The sequence below is a fragment of the Bactrocera neohumeralis genome, unplaced genomic scaffold, assembly GCF_024586455.1.
Source record: "Bactrocera neohumeralis isolate Rockhampton unplaced genomic scaffold, APGP_CSIRO_Bneo_wtdbg2-racon-allhic-juicebox.fasta_v2 cluster10, whole genome shotgun sequence".
NCBI lineage: Eukaryota > Metazoa > Arthropoda > Insecta > Diptera > Tephritidae > Bactrocera > Bactrocera neohumeralis.
In genome coordinates this window covers 8,187,808-8,199,145 of record NW_026089623.1, presented here as the reverse complement: position 1 = coordinate 8,199,145, position 11,338 = coordinate 8,187,808, and the positions used below count along the sequence as shown (strand labels likewise).

The window sequence follows — 11,338 nt, the reverse complement described above, 5'->3', positions numbered from 1 at the left end:
AGAAGCGACTATTAAAACTGAAACAATCCGCAAAAACCCTAATTACCCCTTCATATCCCACTTGATAACACAGATAAGAGCCCAAATTAACAATCTAAAAGTAGAGCAAAAAGTAAGAAGATCAATGAATTTCGTGGGTAGCGCATAGAAATGGATTGCAGGAAGTCCAGACAATGAAGACTACGAAATAATTTCAAATAAAATAAATTATGTCTTACAAAATAACAATAATCAGGTATTATCTAACAAACTTACAATAAGCAATATTAGCGAGATAATAAATATTACAAATAATATAATTAAAACCATGCAAAATGAAAAAAGTTTAGAAATTGAAGCATTTTTACAGCTAAAATACAAATTAGAAATAATTAAGGCATACATAATACAACATAATAAATTCTTTTATTTTATCAAATAAAGAAATAAATATTATGAAAGAAGTAAAAGACAATGACAATATTCCATATGTATATTTTGACGAAGCACTCGAATTTTCCGAAGTAAAAATTGCAACTAATGACAAAATTATAATTTATATTGTTAGCCTTCCAACCATAGATAACCAAAATTGTAAAACATTAGATATTAGAGTAGAAAAAAATAATGGGAGAATCAATAAAATCAATTTGAATACAATTTTAAACTGCGAAAAGGGAATTTATGGAATAGGAATTTATTATAAGAAATACAATTCCCTACAAATATGCTTAAGCAATAATGTAGTAGATTTAAGTAATTATACTTGTATACATAATCTTTTAAAAAGTCGTTTGCCAAACTGCACGAAGGTCAACAACCAACATATCCCAACTATAGAAGAAATGGGACCTGGAATAATACTACTAAATAAATACAACGGAGAAATTTCAATAAACAACGATTCTACATTTTTAAATGGGACCTCCATCATTTTGTATACCAACGTAACCATTGTTATCAACGGAAAAAAGTTCTATAACGAAGAAAGAACAGCAAGTAAACCTCTAGCAGCCGTCATCCTCACCACTCAATATAGAAGAATTCCTCTCCCTAGAGATGCTGAAACAGCTTAACTTCAGCAATACAAAAGAAGTACGTAAGTCTGTTAGAAACAGCAAACAGAGTCCAATACGGAACCAGAATCACGCTAATCGTCATTTTAATAGTCATCGCCTTAATTTCTGAAAAGAATCTTCTGATGAAACAAAAATAAGATTAACCCAATAAACTGTCACAACCGGCAATAGAAGGACTCAACCAAATTTTCAATACACCTAAAGATTCAAACGAGGACGTTTGAATTTCATGGGGGGACTAGTTAGCACCCCACACATTCAAAAAGTATCATATGATGCATTAATATCATATGATACAAAGTAATAATATATAATATTTATATATATAATATGATTTTGGGCTTCGTCTTTATCTTCGTCCGTGTCAATTTCTGTTATCAAAGAACTTCTGCGTAAATTTTATTTTTTGTTTGATTTTCTGGTGGCAGAAGAACATATTGATTTTCTCCGCAACCTGATCTTGACAACGCGACATACAATTGGCCACGTGAAAGCAGTCTTGGCGTAAATCGATCCCCACGCGTTTAAATGTTTGCCCCTGCGGTGGTTTCAGATTTCTAAGTAAAATTATTGGGGCGCCTATTTTTAGCTTAAGGGAATGTGGAGGGAGACCACTTGGGTTCAAAAAATTTAGAAACTCCTGTGGGTAATGGACCACATCTTCTTGATCCATTACATTATCAATAGATGTGTATGTGACTATATCTCCTTCAAGTTTATTTAAAATTATGTCATTAATTTCGTCCACGCTACTGTTTCTCGCCGCCAATATTGCCTTTTGACACATCCATTAGTGATCTTTATTTTCTATTTCGCTGATGTCAGGGTAAACTTTTGATATTAAATCCTCAATGTTACCTACTCTCACTCCTAAATCGAGGTCAATTTAAATTTTATTTTGAAAATGAGGTATTTTCCCGTCTCCTACTAAAACTAATTTTGAAGGGAAAGTTATACTACCTCCCCCCAAATGGGCTCTCATATTTGTCGATAATTTTAAAACCAAAGTTCGGGAATTCTGTGAGGCCCAACGTTGAGATCGTTCAGCGCTTGATTCCCGTTGTCGGTTCGCCAAAGTTCGGAAATTTAGTGAGGCTAGACGCTGCAAACGTTCAACGCTCGATTCCCTAGCACGGTTTTGTTCATGATTGCTCGTTGAGTACCCAACCTATGCATATTCTCATCCTCAGTTTCAATGCTGCGCAAAACTCGCAGCCGCTTTGCAGTAGCAGTCTGCCGAGAAAGCTGAGTTCTTTTTCTAGACATTATAGTGACAAAGAAAAAACGTAGAAATTTAATAAAAAGAATGTAGAAAAAAGAAATGTAAGATTAATAATCAGGAACCTAATTATTTTTACCTGCACTTGGTATTTACGTAAACTGAATATTATGTCAAAAGAATTACCGAACAACACATTTATTTGGATAAAGATTAATATTATCATGTTAATACAACTCTAACAAATAAATTCGACCAAATTAGTTATCACAAAAACGATACTCACAGACTTTTTTTAGATCATTAAAAGAGAAATAATTCTTTCATACATAGCTCAAGGAACGGAAGCCCTCAAAAATAAATAATTTCCCCCGTTTTTTACACATTTACCACTGTTTCTTCGCTCCTATTGGTCGCGTGATGCTATATAGCCTATGACCTTCCTCGATAAATGGACTATCCAACACAAAAAGAATTATTCAATTCGAACCAGTAGTTTTGGAGATTAGCGCGTTCAAACAAACAAACAAACTCTTCAGCTTTATAATATTAGTATAGATGACACCACTAAATCGCTGAGAGTGCATCACGTGTAGTGGCAACCTGTGGGAAGCGCATCGTCAGCAAGCTCCATACCCGTTGCAGCGGGAAACATAGGTCTAGAGTTAAGTATAATTAATTGTAAACTTTAGTTCTTAAGCGGAATTCGATAAAGGAGCATAGCCCGGAAAACATTTTTTTTTTTTAAACCTAACTAAACGTTTTTTAACTTACATATTGATCACCAAGCACTAATATTTTCTATATGTATCAGACAAAAATCCAAATGTAAAACTAAAAAGGTGGAAAAACTTTATACAGGAATCAGGAGCGAAAATAGTATATAAAACAATGAATCAAAATGTAGTAGCAGACGCACTATCAAGACAGAAAATTATCACTTCTACATTAGAATCAATGCATTCAACATATAGTTCACCAAATCAAAATTACAAATATGCAAAAGATTCAATTAATTTATTCAAAAATCATATTTATTGACAAAAACTAAACAAAATAAAAAGGAAACACAAACATTTTTTCCAAAATACCACAGACACACTATTGAATATAAGGATACAGACTACCTGACAAAAAATTTTAAGGAGATTCTAGCACCGGGTTACAATAATACAATTAAACAAGTAAGGAAGGGCTAAGTTCGGGTGTCACCGAACATTTTATACTCTCGCATGATAAAGTGATAATCGAGATTTCATTATACGTCATTCACATATTTTTCAAATACCGTATTTGTGTAAAGTTTTATTCCGCTATCATCATTGGTTCCTAATGTATATACTCGTATTATACAGAGAAGGCATCAGATGGAATTCAAAATAGCGTTATATTGGAAGAAGGCGTGGTTGTGAACCGATTTCACCCATATTTCGTACATGTTATCAGGGTGTTAAGAAAATATTATATACCGAATTTCATTGAAATCGGTATAGTAGTTCCTGAGATATGGTTTTTGGTCCATAAGTGGGCGAGGCCACGCCCATTTTCTATTTTTAAAAAAAGCCTGTGTGCAGCTTCCTTCTGCAATTTCTTCTGTAAAATTTGGTGTTTCGGACGTTTTTTGTTAGTCGGTTAACGCACTTTTAGTGATTTTCAACATAACCTTTGTATGGGAGGTGGGCGTGGTTATTATCCGATTTCTTCCATTTTTGAACTGTATATGGAAATGCCTGAAGAAAACGACTCTGTAGAGTTTTGTAGACATAGCTATAGTAGTTTCCGAGATATGTACAAAAAACTTAGTAGGGGGCGGGGCCACGCCCACTTTTCCAAAAAAATTACGTCCAAATATGCCCCTCCCTACTGATCTCCTTTGTGCCAAATTTCACTTTAATATCTTTATTTATGGCTTAGTTATGACACCTTATAAGTTTTCGGTTTCCGCCATTTTGTGGACGTGGGAGTGGGCCGATTTTGCCCATCTTCGAACTTAACCTTCTTATGGAGCCAAGGAATACGTGCACCAAGTTTCATTATGATATCTCAATTTTTACTCAAGTTACAGCTTGCACGGTCAGACGGACGGACAGACGGACGGACGGACAGACAGACATCCGGATTTCTACTCTACACGTCACCCTCATCACTTTGGTATATATAACTTTATATCTGACTCTTTTAGTTTTAGGACTTACAAACAACCGTTATGTGAACAAAACTATAATACTCTCTTTAGCAACATTGTTGCGAGAGTATACACATATGAACAAGAACTGTTTAAAATAAAAACACTACTGACAACAATTTTAAGTTACAAACTTTTTATAGCACAAAATTTAACAGAAGACATAACAGACAAAAATAAACAAATAGAGATTATAGCAAACATACATACATAAAGAGCACATAGAAGGGAGAAAAACAATTTAATGGAAATAAAACAATAATATCTACTTTTGGCCAGATAAGTCAAAACAAATTAGACACTTTGCGAGAAACCATACAATTTGCTATGAATCAAAGTACGAACGTAGACCCGTAAAACCACTGGAAGGGAAAGGACCATCAACAAATTTACGAGGAGAATCGATTAGGGTGTCCCTTATATGGCAAAAAAAAAAATTAGAATTTCGAAACGCATGAAATTTCATATTTGTAGCATGATTGCAACCCGTGCCGACCGAGCTCTAAAGTTTAATAAAAAATAGTGTTTGGGCCTGACATTTTGCCTTGATCCAAAACTAATTAAAATGCAACAAATAAAGTAAATATGAGTAAAAATAAAATAAGATTAACATAAACTTTTATTTAAACACAAGTTATAATAATAATTAATTAGGGTAGCTTCTCTTTAGTGTAGTTTTTTTTACAGTCTGGATAAAGATTTCTATGTTCCTGAACACAACGCAACAAAAACTGTTTTTGCTTTTCTTCAGCCGTGATAAGTCCATTAAGATCTTGCATTAATTTAACAGCTCTTTCAGCAGTGTCATTTACGACCTTCAAACGACTTATTTGTCTTCTAGCTTCCAAAAAAGCAGGATTGTTATCCCAATAAGATATGTACGTCTTCCTGAAGAAAACTGTCGTCAATCTGCAGTCGAGTTTGAAATTGTTTGCATCTTTGAGTCACAAAATAGCGTCATATCTGAAAGAAAGAAAACACAGTTTAAAGAAGCAAAAACTAAGCCACGAAATTGTGAGAAATGAAACAAAAAAATATTAGGCTTACTAAACAAATTTTGCGTAATTTCTTCGTTCGATGGGACATAGCGTTTCGCGTAATCTGAACTTTCGTCTCTGTTTAAATTATTCATCATTTTTGTCTTCTTAATGAAAGAGTGATAACATGACTGTTTCTTCACACAAATACCATAAATGATGAACAAACTTGGAACTTGTCGCGTTTACTTTTTCATATTCTTTTACAACTTTCAAAACGCACAAGTCTTGGTTATTCTCTGTATCTCCACCTAAGAACACAACGCATAGTTCAACCAATTCGAGGTAATCGTCTCTAACCCTAGAACCATAACGTCATTCTATACTACGTTAAGACCAACTATGCGTAAATTTTACGCAGAAATGAGAATCCGCCTAATATAACCCGATTTTGAGCCATTTTGCAGTCTAAATTGATAATTCTTATCAAACAATTTATTTTTAAAATAAAGTATAAGATTTTAAAAGAAAATTCAGTTCATTTTATTAAAGAAAAGAGAAGGAATAGATTAAATTTCATTAACACAGTTTTTACAAACTTTAATTTGATCTTCACCACAAATTGCTGATGATTTGCATACAGAGCAATATGTTGTAGTAAATCGTCTTTTTGTGTAGTGGCAAAATGTGCAGTATTTCCTTTTCGCCTTTTGCGGAGAAGCTTTTTGACTAACTATTGAACCTATTGGGTTGTTAGTTTTTATTATTTCATTTATTTTTTCTTTTAATTTTGTAGGCAACCGTGCATTTAGCAATCGTTCCTCTTGCCACGGTTGTGTGAGTTCTTCATGAAGTTTAAGTACAAACTTTGACCTACTCATAGGCTTAAGACCGTTTCGTGTTACATTGTGACTATATAAAACGTAGGCATTAACTGAAGAAATATTTAACATATTGTAAAAGAAACAAAGTGGCCACCGTTTCGTCTTTCTGTTGCAGCAAATATTTTGAGTCATCTGATCAAAAGTGTCAACTGCGCCTTTGGTCGAATTATATGTGAGTATAATTTCAGGTTTTTTTGTGGTTGGGTCTAGCGCTCCATTAATATGCATCGTTGAAAGTAATAGTACATTCCTATTTTGTTTTGGCTGGAATGACACTAAAGTCATATTCTCATTGTAAACGAATCGGGATGAGCCACACTGCCGTGACTTAGTGTCAAGTAATTCCGGTGGTATTTCAGCTTTATTTTTACGTAGTGTGCCAACAATTGTCATACTGTAGGGATTACTTAACAGTTTTGTTGCCAAAGGGATGCTCGTAAACCAGTTGTCCATTGTTATATTCCGGTTACTTCCATGCAAAGGTTTCGTCAGTCCTTCAACAAAGTAATTGGCTAGTTGTTTTCCTTGTGTATTAGTAGACTTTCCGAGATACGGCTCTGCGTTAATAACGTATTTTGTAGCGACATCGCAGACCATTACAATTTTTATTCCGAATTTATTTGGTTTGTTCGGAATATACATCCTAAATGGGCATCTACCTCGAAAACCAACAAGTTGCTCATCGATGGTTACATAGGAACCAGGCTTAAAATTCTTTGTACAACTATCAACAAAAATATCCCAAATTTCAGAAATTGGCGCAAATGAAGACTTTTTCTTCCGCTCTTCTCTTGTAGTCATATCGTCGAAACGAAGTGAGTTTAGAAGAAACTCGAATCTATGTCTACTCATTGTCGCTCTATATCGATCGCCCGAATAAGAAGTGTCAAACAAGATATCAGTTGATAGATGGTTGCTCTTCAAAACAGCAGACAAATACAGCAAACCCAACAAGGCTTTCAATTCCATAAGACTTGTATTTGAAACCGTGGCATTTCTTGATTGATATTTATTTCTTAGTTGAGAAATTTTGGCATTTGTATGGTATAAAACAATATTCAATATCTCGTCACTAATAAACAGTTTAAATGCATCGCTTGGTTCCATGGCTTCTTTGGCGTTACCCGATGGTCCTGTAAATATTTAGTGTAGATGTACGAAAGTGTACTTCTCTCATTATTATTTTATTACCTGGCCGAATGTATATAATATTTCGTGCTGCGCATTTACCGTATTCACGTTTTATTGGAAAATTATTCCAAATGTGACCGTTTTTGCCCAAAATTTGACTATTTTCCCCAATTTCCGCAAGTTGGTTATCCAACTCTTGTTCCAAATTTGGCAATGTTAAAGTTTTACGTTTTATTTTTGTCTGCTTATTCCCCTCCAATGCTGTTGCTGTTTTTCTTTTTCAGACCAGACAACTTCTAGTTCTTTTTCTAGCTCTGCTTCATCAATTGGATCAGGAAAATAGCTCATATCGGCCAAACTATCATCGCTATCGAAATCTTCATTTTCCTCTTCTCCATCTCCACTGATATCACTAAAATCTTCATCATGCAGAATAACCTCTATATCGTCATCATCAAATTTTTGTTTTGAAAAAGACGGTTTTCCAGCTGCCATTTCGTCAGTGAAAACAAGCCTACATAAAATTTGCACAACAGTTGTATACTTTTATTACGAATAATTATTCCACTTATTACCAACAATGCGTAAATTTTACGTATTCGATTTTTTCGCTTTTTACCAACAATGCGTAAATTTTACGCATAGACTTGTGCTGCACTTGCTCTCAAACCTTCAAATGACCACATTTGCTGGGTTTTCTCATTCCTGCATATATAAAACTAATTGCTACAAGCACTGCCGGCGCTGGGTACCGTTACGTCATGGCACACTTGTGCAAACACAATTTGAAAATTGTATATGCGTAAAATTTACGCATATTATGGTTCTAGGGCTAATAAAAGGTTTTGTCCAGTTCAGTCTTATAATAACTTAACAAAGATGTAATGTTTGTCACAGCGATGTGTGCTTTAACGAAATTCAAAGGTGGTTCAATTTTATCGGTGGTAATATTTTTCCAATTATCTCTTAACTTTTTGAAAATTGGAATATCTGGGCTACTTGCAATTTGCTAAAGCAAAACAGCTTTAAGGACCAACTCATAAATTTGATGGCGACAAGCAAAAAGCAGCAATTCCCTGTCTAAAGTCTGCTCCAATATATCACAAGCTCCACTGAAACGGCCAGTATTTGAAGCTATTGTATCGCAGCACATTATCTGTACTTTTTAATGGAGGTCCCAGTCAAAGAGTGCAGTTGAAATGGCTTTAGCTTGATGTTTTCCAGAAGAACTTTTTAATTTTAGTACTGCAGGAAGCTGTTCTCAATTGTCAAATGAGGCAATAATTGGCAAGCGTTCCTCTTTTGAACTTCGTACATCCAATCCAGGTAATAGTTTTCCATCCCAATGGACTACGTCAGGCAAACTATTCCGGAAGTCAGTTCTTATTGCTTCTGCCCTGGATTTTCTCGCCTAAGTACGAATTCGCTGAATCGAAGATTTGTTAATAGGAAAACCATCGCTGTTCAGACCAAACGCTTCTACAACCGCATGGAGAATGTAAACTGAGTCCCTTATGCTTAATTGGCATCGATCTAAAGCTGATACCAGTTTAGGAGTTATGAAACTTTTCGTGCCTGTTTTAGAACTTTTTTCAGGGCAAGAAATCTGAGTACTAAATTCAGAATTCGAAATCTGCTCCTCATCCAAATTCTAATGACATTGCAAGCTATCTATCGAAAAAGTAAAGAAGTAAACAGTCGATAACTCTCTTTGTTTTACTTTTATTTCCTCTTCTTCCAATCGTCTTTGCCTAACTCGTTCTTCTTTCTCCGCCAATTTTTTGTCAATTCCACCTAAGCATGATAGTCGACCTGGCTCTCTCTGTTTCCTTAAAAATTTTTTGTCTTCCTCTAGGCGTAGGCATCAGCATGTGCAATATCAAGCAAGTTATCAAGCTCTGATACAAAGTTGTTTTCACGGTTCTTGAACGCCATCTAAGTTTTCTTACAGTTGTTTTGCAACTACCTCCAAACATGATATAAATCAACAAGTTTCTTCACGCAGTTAGGAAATGCCTTCGTAGGAATTCTGTTTTTTCCCAAAATATAATGCACTCTCTTATAACAAGATTGGCACTTTCACTAACAGCCAACTTGACTTCACGAATGTTGTAAAATAAAACGGTGAGTACTTGTCCGATAAGGTAAATACTTTGTTTATCACTTCGTAAGTCCACAGACATCTTCACACAATAAACAACAACGCATTAATAATGTTAGAAATCACGTATGAGATGACAATTGAAACTCGCAGTAACAGGTCGCAAAGTTTTTAGAAGGTGTGTGCAAAAATATATCGAAATTGGAATTTAAGGAATACCCTAATGTTTAAATGTATACTCGATACATTGCGTTAAATTAAATAAAAATGTCCGTTTTATTTTGTATATGTTTCGATTTTCAACAAGTTTATTTAAGTTTTATTAAGTTTAATTTATTATGCATATAAACTCATTAAAAATTATATCGATGGGCGAGGCGGCGATACTCCAATTCCGGAAACGACGGAGTGTATATAAAGTTGATAGTCGAACTGTATGTAGCGAATTGCTGGAACGAATGGTATAGCTTTCCGGTTGTCCATTCCTTTTGTGAGTTGAGTTGCGTACGAGTGTGGTGTGTTGTAATTTCATCAGCTGTGGGGAATTAAGCTGTCGCATTAGGATGCGCTAGTTTTACCGAGTAGAGGGGGTGGATGCTTAACTCATTTAAACATCCTGGGCCCCCTAGGCGAATATTTTGCCTAGTTTTATATATACTATATAATTTGATGCATATAATTCAGCTTACTCTTGGTGGAGTATCCGAGGCCGCAGAATATTAACCGTAAGAAGCGATTTTGGTTTTAATAGCCAATTGTATTTTGTGTAAATATTTGTGCTTAAGGTAATAATTGATTTTGCGTGCTTTGACGACTTATTGTATTATTATACCAAAAAAGTTCTTTGCTTTTATGAATTTTGTTAGCTGCTTACAATTTATTATTTATCGGTTTGGCATACCGGTAGTTTATTATATGCCTTGTCTGTATTATCGGCAATGTTTGGACTTTATTTATTCTCGGCTTATAAAGGATAGTAACTCCACGCCTGGCCAGATATGGCCAAAATGGGTACTATTTAGCCCTGGAGTTAGGACTGTGACAATAGAGGGATCTTGCGAGAGAATACCCGTGAATGGAGAACGGCTTCGATTCGTGGAGTAGAGAATTCTTCATAATTAATTTGATGCTTTGTACAGCTGATTCCCATAACCCACCCATATGTGGAGCGCTTTGATAGATGTGCTGAAAGCGACCTTTGCTTTGTAAGCTTAGGTACGTCAATGTATCGCATTGGGAGTATGTGATCATTTAACTTCCTTTTTGATTTTATTTATATTTGAAATTTTAAGCCTCTATGGGACAATATTGCATAAAATCTGTCGATTTTTCGACTTTTGGAGAAAATTTTGTTGTATTTTATGTTTTAGTGCATATGCACTTATTTGGCGTTTAGTAGCGCGCCACATAACTTCAGATTTTTTGAATCAGGATATTTTATCAGTTTTGGCGAAAGCCATCCTGCGGGGCCGAAAGGTTACGAACATATATTTGTGTTTTTATATGAGGTTGTCAGAGGAAATCTAACCTTGCTTCTTCTACATTTATCTGGGGTATTTGAAAAATGTGGCTCTAGTGGTTGTCGTGGAGGATGGAGTCATGTGTAGAAGTTCACGCAAGTGAGGAAAGTTCTCTGATCGCCATTCACTTGGGAGTGGCCAGAAACGATTCTTTTACACATGGCTCAAGCAGCTCACTACTTCCGGTCTTTGACCAAGTATCCTCCGGGTAGCCTAAGAACATCCGTTCGAAGGCGAGCTAAAGTGAGAAGGCGAAACATTCC

At 35.1% G+C, this 11,338-nt stretch overlaps 1 protein-coding gene across 1 annotated transcript; it reads right to left on the bottom strand.

Annotated features, from left to right (window-relative positions):
- Positions 1-6,008: 6,008 nt before the first annotated feature.
- On the bottom strand, positions 6,009-7,726 carry LOC126765169 (piggyBac transposable element-derived protein 4-like). The gene is made up of 2 exons (XM_050482748.1): positions 7,515-7,726; positions 6,009-7,456 (listed from the first exon to the last, which is right to left on the bottom strand). The coding sequence occupies exon 2, from the start codon at positions 7,428-7,430 to the stop codon at positions 6,009-6,011; it is 1,422 nt and encodes a 473-aa protein (XP_050338705.1). The 5' UTR covers positions 7,431-7,456; positions 7,515-7,726.
- Positions 7,727-11,338: the final 3,612 nt, after the last annotated feature.